Source organism: Osmerus mordax, chromosome 5 (assembly GCF_038355195.1).
Source record: "Osmerus mordax isolate fOsmMor3 chromosome 5, fOsmMor3.pri, whole genome shotgun sequence".
Classification (NCBI taxonomy): Eukaryota; Metazoa; Chordata; class Actinopteri; order Osmeriformes; family Osmeridae; genus Osmerus; species Osmerus mordax.
The window spans coordinates 11828536-11850885 of record NC_090054.1 but is presented as its reverse complement, the minus strand read 5'-3'; the positions used below and the strand labels follow the sequence as shown (position 1 = coordinate 11850885).

At 44.2% G+C, this 22350-nt stretch overlaps 1 protein-coding gene across 3 annotated transcripts in view; it reads right to left on the bottom strand.

Annotated features, from left to right (window-relative positions):
- rasgrp3 (RAS guanyl releasing protein 3 (calcium and DAG-regulated)) overlaps positions 1-22350 on the bottom strand; it is a 32591-nt gene that overhangs the window by 8169 nt on the left and 2072 nt on the right. For 2 of the 3 annotated variants that reach the window (XM_067236219.1, XM_067236221.1), the window contains exons 2-11: positions 7962-8162; positions 7755-7857; positions 5793-5855; positions 4624-4755; positions 3253-3400; positions 2722-2895; positions 1593-1709; positions 737-1012; positions 429-509; positions 182-295 (exon numbers count right to left, since the gene is read on the bottom strand). In XM_067236219.1, the coding sequence (XP_067092320.1) occupies positions 182-295; positions 429-509; positions 737-1012; positions 1593-1709; positions 2722-2895; positions 3253-3400; positions 4624-4755; positions 5793-5855; positions 7755-7857; positions 7962-8031 (1278 nt within the window). In that variant the 5' untranslated portion in view covers positions 8032-8162. Of the gene's footprint in view, positions 1-181; positions 296-428; positions 510-736; positions 1013-1592; positions 1710-2721; positions 2896-3252; positions 3401-4623; positions 4756-5792; positions 5856-7754; positions 7858-7961; positions 8163-18351; positions 18504-22350 lie in introns of those variants that run through there. The other variant, XM_067236220.1, reaches the window with a different exon arrangement.

Sequence of the window (22350 nt, the reverse complement as noted above, 5' to 3'; positions counted from 1 at the left end):
AACTTTCTATTATTTTCCTCACAATGGACGTGGATGGGCTTCACATCCTTTTCTCATCTCTTTGTTTTGTGCTACAGTGAATGGCCTTACATCGGCTGATTGCCAAGTCCTTACAGGACTCAAACCGGCATTTCCCAGTGTCCTCTGGAGTCAACACTGTTCCTCAATGCGCGCGACTTACGTCCACCACCTTCCTGATGTGTTTGTTCACCAGCGAGGGGTCTGGCTTGGTGGGCACACCTGATGCCCAGTCCAGTGGGGCCAGGGGCTTGTTGGGCGTTGTAGGAGAGGTAGGCTAGAGAGAGACGACGACATGAGGAAAGCAGCTCACTGTTGTATGTTCAAACACTAGCAAGCGTGTTGGGACTGTGTCAACATGTTCAATTTGTAAAGTCAATTTGTAATCCTCAAAGGAAGTCGAGACTCACCAATGATTTAGGATTTCGTGGCTCCCTGAGCAACGATAGCTCATAAATCTCATCTTCTGTGTAGTAAAGGTCTAAAGAGAGCTGGGGAAACAAGAATATACAGCACACTGAACTCACAATGACATGCCAGCTGCCCTGACTTGAAACATAAGGTTCATCGTTTGAAACGCTGACAAACAGCGCAGGTACAACAACAACTCAGTTCCCAGCACAACCAACTTGGTGTCCTGTCGAGAGGATGGCTAATGACTCATAGCACGAGGAAGATAGAAATCAATTTCCTGTTGAGTGCCGGTCTGTTTCCTCACCGTTAGCAAGTAGATGAGGTCCATGTTGGGCTCCACTTGCGCCACGGCACTCTGAAGGGACACCAGCTCGTTAAAGGTGAGGTACAGTTGCTGCATCTTCACAATGTTGACCTTGGTGTCGTCCACCCAGTCGGCGAAGACCACGTGCACGGCGATCAGGTCCTTCAGGTGGACCCCCAGGATGGGGATCTTAAAGCCCTCACAGTCGGTGAAGGCCTTGCGGTAGGCACAGTAGTTCCCATTAGAGGAGACCAGCTCCGTCATCTCGTTCCAGATCTGGGGTCGGGAGGGGGGGTGGGGGGGGGGGGGGTGTGAGGTGAGGGGGGATGCATTTGTGGGAAATGACAGGGAACAACCAATGTCAGATAACCAATGAGGAAATGAGAGAAAGAGAGAGTGAGACGGAGACAGAAAGAGAGAGTGAGACAGAGACAGAAAAAGAGAGAGCGAGAGAGAGAGATTGAGACGGAGACAGAAAGAGAGAGAGACAGCGCGCAGCAGCCTACATCAACGACCAATCCCACACAGATCTGTATCAATGTCAGGAGGCGTTCCATGAGGTAAGTGCTTCCTGAAATCCCCCATTCTACCAAGATATGGAATTGTGTTCTTTTGAAGGTAATGTGTATTATCTTTTAATTTGAAAGACATTGTTCACCTTGATGACATAGTCAATGTTATCTTCATTGAACTAGGTAATCAGTGCAACATTAATGCTATCTAATAACATGACATAAGATTATTATGATATCAGAATGAGTGTGGGGATGGGAAATTCATGTGATTGGATGAAATATGTCATTGTGTTTGTGCAACAGAGCACAGGTGGCCCCAGGCGACAGGGCAGCATTCTGACCTTGGTGACATCAGGAGCCAGGTGTGAATGGGTCTCCTTCAGACGAGAAATAGAGCTGTGACTCAACCCTCCAACAACCGCCATCAATGTGTTGAAGTTCTGCAGCTGGAGGAGTTTCTGAGAGAGGAAGGGAGGAGGGTGAGAGACAGACAGACAGAGAGACAAAGAGACAAACAGACAGAGACAAAGAGAGAGAGAGAGAGAGAGACAGAGACACAGAGAGACACAGAGAGACACAGAGAGAGACAGAGAGAGAGAGAAAGAGAGAGACAGAAAGAGAGACAGAGAGATAGACTCAGAGATAGAGATAAGAGGGAAAGAGAAGGACAGGAAAAGAACACAACACATAAGGTGGCATGCTCAAAAGACTCTCACATCAACAATAACAACCTACAATTAACATCAATACAACATCTAAATCAATACTAGCCTACCAGGGGAAAGTGCTCTAACATCTTAGTGCTTCTCCATACACCCAAAGTATCCTTGCATTGCAACAGAGACCGTTCTGCATTAGTAAAGAAGAGACTGCCTTGCCCATTAATAGAGGCAGACGAGAGACAAGGAAGAGAGCTGTGGACATTAGTCTGCTGAATAATCGTTTCAGGAGCAAGCTGATTTAAGGGGAGAACAGGCCGGCACTCAAACAAGATGGAGAGACCCAGTGGCATGTTCCTAAACGTTTGTGAGCCATTCCCTCTCCAACGCATGTAGCAATTAGAAACGGAGAATCATATAAATAGTGATGAGACGGGGTTTCAGCTTCAGGGGAGCCCTGAGCGTATCTGTTCATGCGCATGATTGATGCCCTTTTGCACACCTACACTCTCCTCACCTTTCCTCTGGCGTTTTCCTCATGTGAGATGTGGTTTGAGTGGGTTTTCAGCACGCCATATTTTCGTTTTGACGGTCTCTGGGTTTTTATAATAGATGGTGGTTTAAAATTATTATTAGTATGTGGCCCAAATCTTATCCTTCTAGATTTTCTTACGAGATAAAACTTAACAGTAAAAATAAAATAAATGAAATGTGATCATTGCCACCTCATTCTTCAGAACAATAACAGTCTCTTCATTTCTTGTTCGACGTGGTTCCCTTTCCCCTCCCCCTCCTGTCTCTCCCCTCCTACCTGGGCTACGTTGATGTACTTGGTGATGACCTCAGCACGGTGTTGAGGGGTCAGCCTGCTGAGCACCATGAGCTGGACCCACTGGGACACACCGTTGAACAGGGCGATGGAGCGCTCCAGGGTTGGGTTGTCCACCAGGCACCCGTGGATCACATAGCTCTGGTAGTCTATGAACTGAGCATTGGTGTGTGTGTGTGTGTGTGTGTGTGTGTGATTGTGTGTGTGTGTGTGTGTATACGAGAAAGAGAGAGACAGATGTGAGAAGTGACAAAAGCACTGTTGAGTTGCATTCAGAGACAGGCCGTTTCTAAACATCTTCTACACCAATAAACCACTTCCCTGTGCTGTGATACACCATGCACAAACAACCCCCTGATTCGACTATAAAAACATTGGGAAATGTACCCGGGTCCGTGGAAAAATGACCGCGCTGAGGTGGAAAGGGTGGGGTGTGTGTGTGATGGAGGGCAAGTAGAGATGAAAGGACCAGAGCAGGTGGATGTGTTCGCAGGATACTGTTTCCACACTCACTGATATCCTTCTGATGGACTTGTACTCCAGGAAAGTGAGGTGTTCCGCCAGCTCCTCGGGCTCCAGGTGGTCAAACAGCAGCGAGGCCTTTCCCTTCTTGGCCTGCTTCTTCCTCTGGGTCAGCTTCCTCATCCAGTCGTATGATGGGCTGCAGGGAGGGGAAACGCCCAAACACAGGGAGAGGGAGTCAGGGGCCGGGTCAGCATGAGGTGGCTCGTGTTTGTGTGTGTGTATTTGTGTGTGTATGTGATGCATGAACACAAGCTGCCTGTACTGTATTTGCTCTGCAGATTCTGTGGGAAAATCTAAGATTTCCCATGTGCTTATGTTAATCACAATCAATAGATTAGTCATTGCTAAGATTAAAAATGTAATCTATTATTAATATTATCATCATGTATATACAGTATATGTGTTCTTACTGTAATCAATATTGTGTATCAATGAAAGTAGTCAGGCCTGAAATACATTCTGCAGGCTGAGCAGCAGCCTTCTAGGCACTGGGTGAAGATGAGTACTGGGGTCAAAAGAACCATAATCCTTGACCTTCTAGGCCTGGCTTGTAGGGGTCCTGTAGGTTTTCTTAAAATATTGTGACTGTCGGGTCTATGATGTAGTATCTGCCTGATTGAATAACGAACACCTGTTGGCTGTTTGTTATCTTTGTTTTGTTTATTCTCTATAAATTACGTCCTCTGACCTTCATGCCTCAGAGAGACTTTGTTGACACCATAGTGTCAGAACTGGTCATTATTTTTGTTGATGTGTGTGTTAACTCTCCAATCAGCTGGTTATGTTATACCCAAAACCTGAACTGATAGTCACAGTTCAAGTGGAGATGGTCAACCATTTCCCCAACAATTGCAGGAACGGCCAAGAGAAGAGCCAGACAGCTTGAAAGATATTGCTCTGTGTCACAGGTAGCTTGGCAGGAGGCGACGAAGCCACATAATCTGTACCCTTGAATATCTAGAACATGTGCATCTACATGAATATATATATTTACATTACAATTAGTCATTTGGCGGACGCTCTTATCCAAAGCAACTTACAGTAAGTACAGGGACATTCTCCCTGAGGCAAGTAGGGTGAAGTGCCTTGCCCAAGGACACAACGTCATTTTGCACAGCCGGGAATTGAACCAACAACCTTCTGATTAATAGCCTGACTCCCTAACCGCTCAGCCATCTAACCCCCATATATATATATTTATATATATATATATGCATTTCTTATTAAATTCATGCAAATGGTGAATTAAGCATTATGTGTGTGTGTGTGTTAGAGAGAAATAGAGAGAGACAGAGAGAGAGAGAGACAGAGAGAGAGAGGAAAAGAGACACAGTGTTCCAGAATGCTGGCGTCCCTCACATGGTCGAGATGTCAATTAGTTTAAAGTGCTCCTCACAGCCCAGCTGTGCGGCCACATCTCTGAACTCCTCCGTAAGCCGAATCAGACCCAGGTCCAGGTTAAACTCAGCAGGGAATGTCACTATCCAGTACCTGAGGGGACACACACACACACAAACACACAATACTTAAAATGGCACTGTCCAATAACATATACTCTAAACTGCATGTGTGTGATCTGTGTGTGATACACTGAGATTACACTGCATCAGCAGAAATAAGCCTGTACAATATTGTTTTCTGGGCTTCATTATGCGCTGACCTTTACTGAACTGCATGTTAGACCCTTCTATCATCGTTAGTTGTGCTGCTGCAGCCGGCTGTTCCAGTGAGCTGCTGCACAACATGTTTACTATGAGAGTCCCTGGGAGCGTATGGCTGCCCAGTGTGGCTAAAGCAAGCTAATAGAGTGTGTGTGGAATCATCCCCTGAGGAGGAGGGGATGATTCAGAACGATATCATCCACAGGGAAGGCAGGACTGAGGGCTGAGTGGACCGGCTCGGATCTGTGGGGTGGCCCAGAGGGGTGATGAGGCTTCAGGGAGTGGCAAATTCTTGAATTTCCCTTGGGCTTAAGGGGTTTGAATAGAACTAAATTGAATTTGACGCCTAGTCCAGTGGAGCTGTGTGTAATATCTTCTACCATCTACCTTGATTTACACCTTTTGGTCCCATTCCAACCATAAACATGTTTTACTACCATGGAAGTTTTAGATTCCCAGCATACTTGTTGCTGACAAAAGATAAAACAAGTTCATGTTTTCAATGCATTGGGCTGAAGAAGCAGTCTAATGTTATTGGGTGTCTAAGGACTTTCTTTTATAGAATAATGCATCTCAAGATGGCTGACTCGCTCAAGGCTTTTATAGCTAAACAACATATCGACTTCAAACAACTGGCCATGCCCGTGTCCCACAAGGATGGCCGCTGGCTGTCACTTCAAATTACATCATTTCCTTTTCCCTTGTGTCAGCCAGTCAGTCATGGAGCCTCAAGACAGGAAATACAGAAACACACGACCGACCACTGCAGTTTGAGCCAAAGGGCTGGAAGGGATTCTCTTTAAAAAAAAAAACGTCTTTAGGATTACAGCTCAATTGGGTGAATGTACACATAAACATGGTATTTACCTCATTAGATAGCAGATCTTCAGTCTGGTTCTTTGGCAGTCATCTCCTTGGCAGTCACGATACGTGGAGAAGGATTAAGGTCAATCTTTGAGAGACTGGCTACCATACACAACACAGCCTCCCCCACTTTTTCATTTGAAAATATCCATAAAAAGAACAAAATTAAACACACAACAGAAAAAGAGCACACACAAAAAGACAAGTTCAAGAAAACAGTTCAGAAGTAGCAGCTGTACATCATGTTGGACACAAAGTTATACCCCTGAAAGAGTATCTAAAGAATCCACACAGGAATGTCCAGTATCTGTTTCAATAGAAATACAAATGGAAGGTCGGCCCCTTTCAACGACTAACATGAGCACATTCTTTGAACTATTGTTAACCAGGCCAAAGTTTTCCTCTCCACCAACATTGACATATATATCTCTTGGAAGTGTCACTTTGAGAGGCCTTGGGCACAGGGCCAAGTTTGCAGGGGACGGTGCTACCTGTCTACTATCACCTTCAAAGGCTCACAGCTGCTCCTGTGCACAGGATCTACATAGGCCGGCCCCTGCTCAGAGAATCTTTCCACTATATCCCATCCTAGGAGGTGTGATAGGTGCACGGGTACTGACGCTTGCAGAAAACACACAACTTTTGGACTGATGCTAAAACACACACGTAAATCTTGTTGTTGTTGTCACATGTTGTCCTGTCACCAAAACCAAGGAGGATATAGAGTTACTATAAATCTGGAACCTGAAACAAAGTGTAAGGAGGGAAGAGTGAAGTGTGTCTTTATTTTCAGTTAACTTACAACTAAAATGTACCATTTCCTGGATCGTTAGACCCCAAAGCACAATATATTTTTAACTCCCATCCTGCCTTGTGAAATACAGTCATCAAGAAATACAGTATTATCTAGATCCATGATTGGTGGTTAGGGTCTTTATCTTTGAGCACAATAACTGCCACTCAAAGTGCCAACAAAAAACAATGACAGACCAATAAAAACACAATGACTATAAGCACAAATTCTTGGGATGAACAAGCTTATGCGATGGAAAACACAAACACATGCAGAAACACATGCATACACTAACACACAAACATGCACACATAAGCAGATGACCAGGAATTAGTCTCAAGGAGATTTACATAATATTTTAAGGTCAACCCTTTATTGATCAGTGATCAATTTCTAGGAAGCTAGGAGTTCAAACAGGAAGTCCCTGCTGAAGGTTGTCTGAGTACCATGATTCACAGCAAACCACTTAGGTGGTCATGCTGTCTACAAGAGAATCCAGGCAGCATGTTGACCACTCACTCTGCATAACAGATAAGAAAGCAGAGCCATGGCACACCTGATAAAATCCTACAAAGGATAGCACTGAATGCTATTAGCTAGCTAATGCTAATCAATATGGGATGCATTTCCTGTGTGAGAGAGCCTTTATCTTTGAAATCATATTATTTGGACTTAAGGAAGCATCCATTTCTCTTTTTGATTGGAAACCAGTGTACTGAGATCACGAGCGATAAATGCTGCAAGCGAGTGAGTTCATTCCGCTGCCCACGTCCCCGGCCAGGACATGGGTGAGCAGCTCGGACTCAGCCCCCGGGTCCTACTGACGTGGATGCCCACTGCTCCCAGCGGCCCTGGGAGGAAGGACAGCAAGATGGGAGAACCAGAGGCACACGTCTCCAGTGGACATCTGGCACGCGTGTGCGTGACCCTGCACATGTATGTTCGCGATCCGCCAAACGTGTGAGACGGCTAACAAGGATTCTTCTCCTGAAGCACATGAAACTTTGATCAACCCTCCGCAATAATCAAGTTTGTCTCCTTCTGCATCCAATCGTTTCCATCCATGCATGACCCATACAGTACAGTGCACAGTAAACACTCCATAGAAAGGAACATTTTACTGCCAAGCGCCCATTGTTCTGGGCTAGCTGTGGACTCACGTGGAAGGATATATAATGAGCAGCTTCCCGGCCAGCTCTGTGGACGTGACATACCAGCGGTGCATCAGAAGCACAGTACGAGGAAGCTGATTGGACTGCAGCTCCCCATTGTAATCTACGGAGGGAAGGAGTATCGCATGAGAGCGGGAACAGCCATGTCGGTCAGAGACGGTTACCCCTTGTGTTTGTGTGTGTGTATGGATACGATCGGTCGCTCACCAAAAGCCTGGATGCAGGCGTCCAGTAGCGTGTTGAGGGGGACTGCTTTCCCCAGCGTGGATGATCCCATGGTCCCTCTGGACGACTCGTCACAGCGGAGACGGGTTCAGGCCCCCCGGGCAGGAGAACGCATGGCACGCCTCCACACTCGGAGGTCGGAGATCAACACCTGCTCACACGCCAGGCCTAGTCGCGAGCTCTCTGCGAGGAGGGAGGACAGAGAGGACAACTCATGATCAAGCTGTCTGTGGCACAAACTTGGAAACATTGCATGGTTAGCCGTTGCATGTGTCGTCCTTCCTAAGCATGTATGTGTGTGTGCGTGTGTGTGTGTGTGTATTTGGGTGTTTCATGATGTAAGGACAATGCCACACCTGCCCATTTCCACAGTACATTAACAGGAATCAGGATTTGCTTTCATCCCAGCATATCTATTCATGTGTATATACACACACACACACATACACACACGCACACACACACCCACGTACACAAATTCACACGCACACCAGCCCCCACTGATCTCAAGCACGTGTTCAAAAGTACCGTATCTGTAGGAGAAAGGACCGTTTGAGAACTCCCGTGGAAGCTATCAATTTTTAACGACTTTCTGATGTGCGCAGTGCGCGATTTCACCGAAACAGCTCATGATTCCATGCAAATTACATAAGATACTTCCAGCCTATTGAAGCGGACAAGAGCCACCTCTGTCTACCCCAGGCTTAGCTGAAGACCGCCTTAAGGCAAGAAGAATACAGTGGTTTCTGTTTAATGAATATATGATTGTTATTTCAGTCCAGACAGTATCATCACTGGGAACGACACAAGGGGTTAGTTACACTCCAAAAAGAGCCCTTCTGGGATATAATTATTCCAGGATTTGACAAAGCCACTAACATTTTATGACGGCAATGCTGTACATTTCAGAGAGATCCTTGTTTTTGATAGTGGCATGTTACGGTTGTGACATCAGAGATGGCGTCACAGGGCGTCTTTGCCTAGTTTGTGGGACTGCAGAAAATGTGTGGTTGTCTTGGTTTTTATTGGGAGGTCACAGATTGGTGTTTGGCTACAAACCTAACAAATGAGGGCTGCAAGCCATAGAAGGAGGATTAGGAACACACAGAGGTAGCAGGTCCCGGGAGATCTGGAACCCATTAATGGTATTGTGCGTATCTGGGGCCGTCACCTTGGTGAGGAGCGCACAAGACGTCATCTGCCTGCCTTGTAATTGATTGTGTGACACTTGTGTCAATATCGACACGAGTGTAATTGCTCTGTGTGTGTGTTTATGTGGTTTTCTACAAATGAACCAAGCCATTGTCCCAAGATTATAAAGAGATTAGAGTTCTCTATCTTTAAATGGAGTTGATAAGATCTTCCTTTTTTCGTGGACATACCACATTTTGAGCAAAATCCATCAAGCCTGGCACATACCATGTTTGTTAATGTTTAGATGGACCACATCCACAGCATTGACTGAGGCAACCTTTTTAATTAAGGCTCAGAAACAAACATAAATCAGGGGGTAATCTTTGATTGGATTGGTGACCAAACATTAATCAGAAAACACCACCCTTCTAATGCATAGCTATCTCATTTGCTTCCCAGATAAAAACCTTTCGATTAATACCGGTGCAAGCATGATTTACAATGCCCAATGCTGATGGTGAAAGTGATCACATGAAGACATCTAACAAAAGGCGTGGAAATGTTCAGCGCAGAGGAGAACAGGAGTCTGGTCTGTCGTGTTATTCCCCAGCCAATATCAATGCACAGAGGAGAACCAGCTGAGGCCTGGAGCTGAAATGGACATCATCGCAGATATGCCCCGGCTTGTTTAGCTAAAGCAATTATATTAGCTTTAAAGGACTTAGTGGTGCTCCCAACAGCAGATAAGCTACTGCTTACGCACAGCTGGTTACCATAGTACGGCTGGTAATGAATTTGGAAACCTTAAATTTGATGGTTAATGTTTGACTTTTTCTCAGTGTACAATCAAAGTCCCCAGTAAGTGTTTTGTTCAAGACTTCACATTAGCTGCTGCTGTAGTTAACCTTGTCAATTTAAAGTGCATCCGCAATATTGTTAGTTCTATATAAAAAAAGAAGAAGCTGTAAGTCTATTTCTGTAGCTCTTGCGTCATATCACTGTCTTGTTATCACCTATACGGAAAATGTGTAACGCCATCTGTTAGTCCAATGCACAGTATCTCCTGGTGGATAGAGAATACATGATTATACTCTATATCCTTATGCATTGCTCATGAAGACGATTTCTCGAATACTTTCTTTTGAACTTAAGTGATCAGCCTTGCATGAAACTTTTGTAAACCCTCTGCAATACTCAAGTGTGCGTCCTTCTGTCAACTTCACAGGCTCTCAGATGAACAGTCCGAGCTTCATCCTGAGTCAGCAACAGTTATCAAAACATACACATGCACAGTCTTAACCCAACCTCCTGTTCCTCATGCATTCTGTCTAAAAGCTCAGACTGAAGCCAGCACAGACCCGGGACAAGTCAATTCAAAACGAGGTTACGCCGTCGCTGTAAGCTCCCTGAAGCGCCAGGCGTACAGAACTGGTATCAAACAAACCCTTAGGTTCACAGACTGAGTGTCGTCTGTGTTGCGGCGTTAAATCAGAGAGAAGCGACATCAGCACAGTGTTCTGACCATACGGCAACACGACACTAAACCATCTGTGTCCCTTTCTCCCGAGGGAAGGCGGAATAAGGGGGAGGGTTGGAGAATGTAAGGTAACATTCTGTTTACTCCATTCGAGAAAGTGCATGGCGCGACCTTAAAAAGGTCAGTTTGTGTGCTGACTTCGTTGTCTAATCTTTGATATCTCCATTTGCTATTCCACATGGCCTTGCAATCACCACTGGTTGCCACCTAATGGTATTTGAACGCTTTACATTAACAGCATTATTTCTTAATCCCTTCTGATTGTTTAATCCCCTCTGAGCTTTCTCTTTCTTACTGATTTCCTAATACTATTGTACAATATGTGTGGGTCCGCTCCACCCTTTAGCATGACTTGTGTTTTTGAATTCCAAAATGGGTCACAGTGTCGGCTGTGGCTAACACACAGGCACACAATCCATGTACGCGCGTACACACGCAAACACAGGCTCGATTCCTAACACAAATGAACATACACGGACACACACACAGTTTTGTGTCATTCAAGGACAGTCTCCGCAGCCCGGTCTTACAGTCACAACTCCCCCTTCTCATCTTTCAGTGACAGAAGCATAGTCTCTCGCCCTGACAGACAACTCCAATCCAGAATGTTCTGCTGACCTTAAGCAAAAACAAAACCTTCCACTTCAGTCTCTGAGGAGATTCACAAGGAGAGCTCAAAAAGCAAAAGAAACGTAGCCAAAAAAGGAAAAGAAAAGCCAACCCCTTTCTCAAACACACAAAAACAATCAAACCCACACATACACATATACCATCTTACCCTAACAGGCACCACAATGAAACCAGCAAATCACAAGTCCGGGGCAAAGATCAGTCGTCCCAGAGGTGAAGTGGGCTGCGGTAGCTGCGATGCAGCCGAGAGCTACTGTAGCCTGCGACTGAGTCCCATGGCGGAGTACACTACACTGGCCCTCCTCCTGTTTGTAAACACAGTCTGAAGCCTGCAGCAGTGGAACGGCTCCCACATGTGACCCTGCTCGCCTGCTAATCAGAGGGGCTTTGCTTGTGGACACACTCTCACACAAATGAAGTCCATGGACATTTGGTGCGCGCCCGCACACGCACTCGCGTACTCACTGTTGCTCACTGTTGCTCACTGTCTTATCGCCCTTTCACTGTGTAGGAAGGACATGTGCTAAACAAAGAAAAATGAACAGGTTTTCAGCGTTGTATGCCTCCACGTACTCAGGAACCATGCATGGCGCCTTGGAGTGACAGGCTGAAGCAGATGTGGATCACACACGGCAATCGTTTGATTTGGCAGTAGCAGAACAGCAGCTGTCCACCACAGCCATATGCTGTTAGTTTGTGTGTGTGTGTGTGTGTGCGCGCACGCGTGTGTGTATCAAGCCAGTCACATGTGCTTCTTCTGATCACTGAGCACATAATGGCCCCAACAGTAGCCTGAAGGCCTGTTAATCCCACCTACAGCAGCCCTGATACACGGCTGCTGACATCACCTTTTCAGAGATCCAAACAACCTCTGGCCATGAAGACTTAGAGCTCACAATCCTTGAACTTTATATCTTTGGAATCATAAAACACCCGTAAGTTCAGTGGTGTGTGCAGTGCATCCTCCATTCCTGCAATCACCAAAACGTAACTTTTTCTCAACACCTTGAGTTCAGTTTCAATCAGATCAAGCTTTCAAATACATTTCTGATGGGGACCCTTGTGCTTCGGAGCATGGCACCAGTGGTCTGAAGAACTGATGTCAAATAAAGCTGCTGAACCCAAGTTCTAGCAGAAAGCAAGCTTAGACAACGTGCTACATGTTACACATTCTGATTCTGACATGCACTGCTCAGAGGAACCGCAAAAAAGGTTGAGAGGGCTTGTTTCGAACTGATTTGGGCTCTATAACATAACAAAAGCAGAAGTAGCATGGAAACCAAAGTACATCTCAGCGCAACCTTTCTACCACCAAAACCTACTGGCATGTTGCCACAAGCTATCTACAACCAACCAACTACAACCAACCAACCTCAGATCAACCTTCCTGTACTCACAGGGGTGTTGTTGACAGCACGAGGCAGATGAAACGGCAAGCACAGGGCTGCTCATGTGAGGCACGTCCATCTCCTCACCCCCACCACCAGGCTGAGCCTCACCCCTCGATCAATAATCAGATCAGTTCTTATTTAACTGGTCATTGAGTTTTGAATCCTACAGGGAACACCGGCGATTCCACCACAGGTCTCCAAACGTTCAAGGAAATGCACTTTGCTGCATGGGGTGTGGGGTTTGTGAAAATGGTAATTCCTGTCGATTGACTCTAACCTCCTTTCTCATATCTTAACTTGAAAAAATAATAATTGGTGATTTATCAATAAGCTTTATTTCGAAATGTTTCGTAGCAGATGTGAATGAAGTTGGAAGTGCACGACTTCGTCTTAATGTCAGACGTGTTAGAGAAGTCAGGGTAACAATCGGAACAAACTGAACCAAATGACAAAGGTAACAATAGTCTAAAACGAATTATTCAGATGCTGGGAAGCGTTGTGTATTATTCATGTTCATAATAGTTGTGTCTTGTACGTTTCACTTGCTTCTCACAAGGCGTTTGAATAATTGATTGATTGTTTGGATATGGATGTCTGTGTACAGAATGCCTTAGCTTTGAGGGGGGAGCACAAATCAAGCGGAGCTGGTTCATGCAGGGGGACGCGAGACATAGCGCCTCATTAGCAGCGCGTCACTAGCAGCGCGTCATATCACGCAGTAGGGGCACACCTTCTTAGCAGGGCGGGCTATTTAATCAGGATATCGCTGCTCTCTGCATTGCTTAGTGCGACACAGGTTGCTTCTGTTTAATCTGCTGCCTCCGCCTCCCCGACCTCCACCCTTGGTTTCTGTTTCCTGTCGTAGGGGGAATGAGTCGCTCTCTGCTCGGAGGTCAAGACGGTGTCTCCGTTGGGTGCGGCAGGGAGCCGATGCAAGCAGCACCCTAATGCCAAATCAAGTGTTACAATCATGTGTTGTACAGTGTGAAATAAAGTATCAAGTACATACTATACTGAGTCCTCCTGCCTGAACCATGCAGGGATATGGTTAGAAGTCTCTTGTGATCATCAGCCCTCGGAACGGCCAACTGTCTGTGAAATGTTTTGTTAGGCCATTAAGAAAAGGGTTATATTATATTAAGTAAGGTATAAGTGCTATGTAAACATGTAAAACATTCCCTTAGAGGATTTCTGGTTGTTTAAAAAAATACTTTCATGGACGTTGTGAGTGACATTGGTGCGTGGACACAGAATAGATATTGGCTTGTGCCACATATTGTCTCCTTAACCCTCGTGCTGCCTTCGGGTCACATGACCCAAAGGTTCATAACGAACCATCGTTGTGTTTACCCAATTTTACCCAATACAAAAACAAATAAAAATAATTTTCTTTTAACCATTCCAATGTGGGGGGTCTGAGACAGCCCGACAGTTAAAAGAAAATGCTTCACTTTTTTTTTGTATGAGGTAAATTTGTCGCAATACGAAGGTGGGTCACAATGACTGATGGGTCAGAATGACCCGAAGATAACACAAGGGTTAAAAGATCTTCAAAAGCATATGGTTTTACATGCATGCTCTCTCTATGTCTTCCAGGAGATCCAGACCCCAAGGCATTACCCCTACTTAACACAGCTTACATAACATTACATGACTTTCATTCTGTCAGGTCCTAAATTGACCCGATGGACCATATGAATATAGCATATGGGATTTACAGGTCACAAAGACCAAAAATATGTCCTAGACAGAAATGTGGCCAATTGACAATTGAGGGTCATCAATGCCACACGTCTTACTATTTCCAGAATAGTATGACCATTGCACTGATTCCAGTGAACCCTTAAGCCCAGATAGGCATGTTTCTATTTCCATGTCCTCAGGGTAACAAAACCTCACTCCAACAACAACAACAACAGACAAACCGAAGAAGTCACCCCTCTTCTGTATCCTGTTTACCACACTATGCAAAAATGTCTGCAGGACATGATGAGAAAGGGAGACAGAATACTGAAACAATATGCAAACCATATCTCATTACCTGACCTAAAGGTTTAATTCCATTCTTGTGTGTGTGTGAGTGTGTGTTTGTGTGTGTGTGTGTGCATGTGTAAGTAAGTAAGTAAGTAAGTAAGACTATTTATATAGCACATTTCATACAAGAATTGTAGCTCAAGGTGCTTTACATAAAATCAATAAAAACAATAATACAAGTGATAAACAATTCAAACAAAAATAAAAATCCCAATAAGATCTCTGTTCAAGAGAAAAAACAACTTTAAAAGTAGGAAAACCCTTTTGAGATAAAATTACTTAAATGCTTCGGTAAAAAGGTAGGTTTTAAGCTGTCTTTTAAAAATGTCTAGAGTGTTTGCTTCCCTAATATTTATGGGTAATTTGTTCCATAGTTTTGGGGCGTAATTGACAAAGGCCGAATCACCAATCTTCTTATGACCAAGCTTCTGGTGACCTCTAATAGGCCTGCATTTGATGATCGCAGTGTTCTAGCTGGTGTGTAGTTTATAAAGGAGTTAGCAATGTAGCTAGGTCCTTGTCCGTGTAGAGCTTTGTATGTGAGGAAAAGGACCTTAAAGTCAATTCTGAAGGTAACAGGGAGCCAGTGTAAAGTAGCTAGGACAGGACTAATGTGTTCTCTCCTTTTAGTTTTGGTTAATAATCTAGCTGCAGAATTTTGAATGAGCTGTAGTCTTTCAGTGGTTTTCTTGGGAAGACCAGTGAAAAGTGCGTTACAGTAGTCCAGCCGGCTGGATATAAAAGCATGAATTAACTTCTCTGCATCATTTTGGTTTATGAATGGTCGTACCTTTGCTATATTCCTCAGGTGAAAGAAAGCTGTTTTGGTCACTTTATTAATGTGAGAGTTGAAATTCAAATCTGAGTCCAGGATTACACCGAGACTCGTCACCTCTGGTTTAAGACAGGGGGTTAAGCCTCCAATATTCTTAATAAGCATCTCTCTTTTGGATTTGGGGCCACATAGTTGGACTTCGGTTTTGTCTTCATTTAATTTAAGAAAATTATCATTCATCCATTTGTTTATTGCCAACAGGCAGTTGGTAATGGAATTGATGGCCGTTGCATCGTTGGGTTCAGTGGATATATATAGTTGTGTGTCATCCGCATAGCTATGGAAATCTATGTTATGTTCTCTGATTATGTTGCCGAGTGGTAACATATAAAGAGAAAAATTATTACTAATTATTTTGGTGAGAGCAGTTTCAGTACTGTGATATTTCCTGAAACCTGACTGCGAGACTTCCAGGATGTTATTTTCTTCAAGAAAATAATTTAATTGGACTAAAACTATCTTTTCCAGTACTTTACTAATAAATGGAAGGTTTGATATTGGTCTGAAATTTGCAAGTAGACTGTTATCCAATTTGGGTTTCTTTAATAGGGGCTTTACAACAGCTGTTTTGAAGGCATCTGGGAAGACACCAGTTCTAAGGGATGTGTTTATAATCTCTAGCACCGGACCTGAGACACTATCAAACACTCGCTTAAAGAATGTTGTGGGTATAGGATCAATATCTGAGGTTGTGGAGTTAGATTCGCTGACAATTTTGGAAAGTTCACTAAGTGTGATACAGGTAAATGTGCTCATGGTTATGTTGCAGAATCTACTGATGTCAGTTTCGACCCCACTATTAATAAAACTCGCTCTGATCAAAGTTATTTTGTTCTTGAAGAACAAAGCAAGCTCTTCACATTTAACTGCTGAGGATGGAGGTGGGGCAGGGACAGTGTTTAGCAGCTGGTCAATGGTGGAGAAAAGAACTCTGGAATTTCTGGCATTTTCTGTAATAATGTTGGAGAAATATTCTCTCCTTGCTAGACGGATGGTTTTGTTATAGGTGGTTAGTGTATCTTTGTAGATATTGTAGTGGATAGTGATCTTTGTTTTCCTCCATTTTTTCTCTGCTGCACGGCATTTTCTTTTCGTTTCACTAACATTTTTATTTCTCAGCCATGGGGAGGTTCTGCTTGTGCACTTCTTTTTGGTTTTCAGTGGTGGAACAGAGTCTAACACAGATAATAGTGCATCATTGAGGTTCTCTACCATTTCATTCAGAGAGCAATCATGGTTAGTCGGCTCATATAGAGCAAATTGTTCAGAAAATGTCATCATAGCTGTATCGTCTAAATATCTTCTATGGACTAAGAATTCTTTTTTGTTTTTTGTTAGGATAATTTCCACATTAAAAAGTATATAATGATGGTCTGAGAGGGGTGGATCAGTTATTGAAATATTATTGATATTTAGTCCAGTTGTTATCACTAGATCTAGTGTTTTTCCGTGCCGGTGTGTTGAGTCTGTTATGTGTTGAGTTAGATTGAAACTGTCAAGGAGATTTAAGAGCTCAATAGTTCTTGGGTCTGCTTTTTTATTTACTTGGATATTTAAGTCTCCGTTTAAAACTACTTTGTCATATCTAGTGACACATAGTGATAATAGTTCAGAGAATTCTTGTATGAATATTGGAGAGTGCTTGGGTGGCCGATATATAATAACAAAAAGTATTGATTCGGTTTTGAGCTCTATAGCAAGATATTCATATGATGTGAATTCACCTAGCTCAGTGATTTTGAACAACAGTTTAGAGGAGAAAATAGCTGCGACTCCTCCACCTTTTTTTGATGTCCTTGAAACTTGGTGAAAGCTGTAATCAGGCGGACACGCTTCTATCAAAGTTGCTGTTGCCGTGTCATTGTTTAGCGAGGTTTCTGTTTGACAGATGCAGTCTAAGTTGTTTTCTTTGACCAGATCATTAACTAGGAATGTTTTGTTATTTAGTGATCTAACATTTAGAAGGGCCAGTTTCATCTGTGGGGTATTAACAGATAAAACAGGGGTAGATAAATCTGTTGGAAGAATATGGATAGTTCTGTGACTTCTAACACTAGTTTCAGGTTGGTAACCATGCATTTTACCATGCCATTTTCTGTTTGTGATGATGACCGGTATGTCCAATGAAATAGCATGGTGGCTGTCCTAGCGTAGCTTTTCTGTGTGAAGATGCCTCTCGCTCACTGAGTGAATCAGCTTGAGGAGAGCTCTCTCTCTCAGGTATGCAGTATGGGATCCAGACGGCGACGCACGGGCGGAATCTCAATGACGAGCGCCCCTTCTTATCTCGCAGCAACCTCACCCCCCCCCCCCCTCCACCACCCACCCCCCGAGAAGGGGGGATTCCTGGGTCCACATTCTCAACACGGTGCTCGCCTCTCCTCCACCAGGGAGTTGCTTCCAACCAAACTGTGAACGGGCCTCATTAGCATGTGACAAACAATGGTCCAAGTTAGCCTATGGGCCGATTCATTCGGACAATGTCTGTTAAACCATGCATGCCTATCAGAGGACATCAGGCTCTATGTTCTAGGTCGAAAACCCAAACTGTACCAAAGGGAAGCCTCTGAATGTTGCTGCTGTCCACCACATATACAGGATCAGACTATACCCTTCTGCAACATGTAGCATACTGTTGTGTTAGGATACTGTTGATTATATTTGCATTGGTAATACAGTAAGGAGAAAACAAGGCAGAGCCTAATGGTCGACTTGGATGAAATGCCTGACATTAGACCAAACTGATACAAAAGAGGCAACCCTGTGCAGACTCAAGCTGAAGCTGTGAACATTAGTGTACCATACACCTACCAGATGAATGAAAACTGACGAATCCAAAGTCAGGTCACAAAATCATGAGCTTCCTGGTAGATCTCCTGGATCCACACATGATCCCTTTTCTGGACTTCAAATCCACAGCAACAGCATCTTCTTTCACTTGCTTTTATCCAGACCCATTCATGAGGTACACTAGCACGACTGTACAATCCACTCCCAGTGTTCTAACAAATCTAGCTGGATCCTCTCCAGTCCTTTCTGTGGATGTCCTTTCAACAGTCTCTGTATTCTCCCTCAAACAGTTCCAGCTAAAATGCTAATGCTAGCAGCCTCTAGTGTGGATTGTTTGTCTAAATGGCAAGTAGACTTCCTCCCATTCTTTCCCAACTTAGTCTTCCTGCCCCTGCTGGATGGTTTCCCTGAGCTGGGTCTAAATATAGGAACCACACAAGGTAAAGTGGAAAAGAGAAGGGCAGGAAATGTGTCACAATAAGTTTGGGAGGAGGGAGTTGTTGATGTTGTTCTCTCTCTTGCTCTGTGTCTTTCTTGATTTTTCTCATTTGACTACCTATATACCACAACCCAAAACAATACAAAAAAACTAGAAGTTCCCTCACCTAACCCGCACAAACCTTCTTTTTAATGCAGACTGCAGCTCCTGCCTCAAAGGCCAACATTCAGTGTTATGATTGGCCATCTTCTGCCATTTGTTCAGACAGCTGCCATCAGGTCAAAAGCACGTAGAAAGTGAAGTGAAAGAAGACATGAAGGAATGAGAGAGTCATCCTGACCAGCAGGTGCTCATTTGAGTCCAATTGTTGGACTGCAAACTATGAGTCTCAAAGCAAAGGGAGGCTAATCAACATCAACTATCTTCAAGTAAATGTGTGACTGAGGCAGGATAGACCAAACACTTAGGGAGCCCATCACATCCCTTGTGTGTGTGTGTGTGTGTGCTCCAAAAAACACTTCCAGTGACGCTGCACTCATTGTTTTGTCTCCTTCAGATAAAAAAACAATGACAGCATATCCTGCTTCATGGGCATGCAAGTAACAGGCAACACCGGCCTGGTAGCTTTTACAATGTACCCTGAACAGCAACCCTGCACTGTCAACTGTATGACTGGAATGTTTTACTTTCAAAGTGAACTGTCAAGAACAAAAAATCAATCGTAACTACAAGGGGTAAGCATTGGGAAAGGTCAGGGTATTTAGGAGTAACATCCAGATTTGGGTCAAGGCAGGAATCAGAGTTGTGTGTCACAGAAGGTAAATAATCAGAAATAATATACACGATAATCTGAATCTAGGAATACATGCTTAGAAATTCAAGTTATGAGAGCAAACAAGACTTCACACTGAAGTGAACAGTGAATGTGTTCCACCATAAGGAGGTAGTGAGAAACAGGTGTGGGGAGTGAATCAATTAGGTAAATGTAATGCAGGTTTGTGAGGGACGGTAAACTCACAATTCTGGTGACTATGACATTTGGTGCTGGGCTGAGTGTGTGACTGTTAAACTTACAATAACAAATCTCATCCAGAATTGGAGCCCCAGACTACATGTATTAAAATTGGTGGGGAGATTGTTTTAAGCCTTCCCCTGTTTTGAAACTGACGTGATTGTATGATGTGAACTGTATGATTACTTTTTACAACATCATTTAATTACATTTATAGGAAAGATAGTTTGTCAATACCCACAATTGCCCTTGAAGACATGATCCAAATAGATTTGTCCTGGCTTTGAATTTTACAAAGCGAATCTTTAGTCTACAAACGATACTCAAACATTTAATAAATATCCATCGAGTCCGCTGAGACGTCTCTAGTCAAAGACAAAAACAGTTTGTCCACTGTTACACCGGTGATTGAATAATGCAAATCTCATTTTATCAAAATGTTCTCATGCAAATAAATGCTGTCATTCTCTCTTTCCCATGCCTGAACATCTGGGTTTATTCCACTGTGCTTCATTGTTCTTTCCTTCTCGTCTGAAAAACATTGTTTGATGTCCCACGGTTTTGTTAAGAAGTTTTCCCTTATTCATTATGTACCACCAATGCCATTACAATGCTATGACTAATTCATGTATCCTGCATTTGTCTCCCGTTAAAGTAAAAACACCATACATTTTCCAACGTTTCCAAACATTTGTGATAAACAGAAACTCACCTGAACCAAAACACAACTGACTTCTCCACTTGAACTTGATTTCAGCTGTGGCACATCACAAAATTACAACAGGGAGGTGTCTTAACCCTTGTGTTTTCTTCGGGTCATTCTGACCCATCAGTCATTGTGACCCACCGTCGTATTGCGACAGATTTACCGCATACAAAGACAAAGTGAAGGAATTTCTTTTAACAGCTAGGCTGTCTCAGACCCCCCACATTGCAAAGGTTAAAAGAAAATTATTTGAATTTGTTTTTGTATTGGGTAAAATTGGGTAAACACAACGATGGTTCGTTATGAACCTTTGGGTCATGTGACCCGAAGGCAGCACGAGGGTTAACGAATGCAAGGGTGTTTCTTTAGGACACTACAGATGCAGCCTCCGGGCAAATGTGTTGCATTGTGGGAAAAGACGGTTATTCCACCCGAGTGAATGTGACTAGCCACCTGTAAACAGAGAGTCTGCAGCACATGGCCCGCTGGTGTCTGAGGTGTGTCTGTGTGTGTGGATGGGTTCATACGGCTGATGGAGGGAGCAGGGAACAGCAGGACAGATATGGGACCTTCTGACGGTGGTAAGTGCTTTCTGATGTTAAATTGCACCCATCCGCCCTCTTGCTGGGGGTGACAAGGTTGAGTTGCTTTCCATTTCTCTATCAAACAATGGCAGGGCCAGCATGCACCTCTCAGACATAGATGCAATCTGGGAGCCAGTAGCTTGTTAACCTTGGGAGGACTGAGAGACTACCAGCCAGGCAACATTGAATAGCAAAAACAATTAGAGTACCTGGTCTCAAATGATCAGCACACTCTAAACAATCCATTTACTGGTCAGATAACTCCCCCAAAAATTAACCTGTCTCCCTAGAGACAGGTTAATATTATTCGCTTCACTTTTGCAGGATTTTTTGGGGCGATTAAAGATGATATCTTTAGATTCATTACCACCTGTCTTCCCTCCCAGGGAAGTCCCATTATTCTCACACAACAACGCACAAACTCCCGTTTACCAGTCCCCCTGTTATTGCTCCAGAGTCCAGACGGAGATAAACTTTTTGAAAGCTTGGGAGCACACTAGGATCCTCTTTTTTCCCCAGAGGAAGTCAGCACAGTAACCTCAGCACTTCAGTTCTTTGGAAAACTGGGCCACTGGTCTTCCCTTTGCCGGAACCTACAACTCCCACAACTCCCACGTCTCCTACATCTCCCATCTACATTGTCCTCCTCTGTCAGTCTTGCTCCTGGCTCAGTCAATGAAACACAGTGGGTGGGGAAGAAGTGGGCGTGGCCTATCCACACAGCCACACACACACACTATAAATAGCCCCAGAGTTTACTGGAAACAGGAGCTGCGGTGCACGACTGCTCTGCAAATAACAATCTGTGTAGCCTTACTAGAGGGAGGAGAGGGCAGGGGGAGAGGTGGAGGGAGGGAGGGAGTACAGGGAGAGATAGAGTGAGAAAGATATGCGCGTGCGTGTGGATAGGCACGGAGAGGACAGTGTCTACAGGCTCGAGTTTGTGTGCATATCTGGGAATAAATAATGGGGAGGAGAGACAGACGAAGGGGAGCGTTGCCTGCACACAAAAGCAGGTGCTGCAAAAAAAGAGAGACGAGAGAAGAAGAGAGACGAGAGAAGAAGAGAGACGAGAGAAGAAGAGAGACCAGAGTAGAAGAGAGACCAGAGTAGAAATGAGAAGGCTCTCCCGTGGTAGTGATTTATCTCTCCCTCTCAGTAGCCTGTTTGCCATAATTAACATCAGCTGGGAGGCGCAGGTGGAGCAGATTGTGGTGACGATCGAACAGGACCTGCTCTACAGGATTAATGTGCTACCAGCAGGGCTGCCAACTTTTCC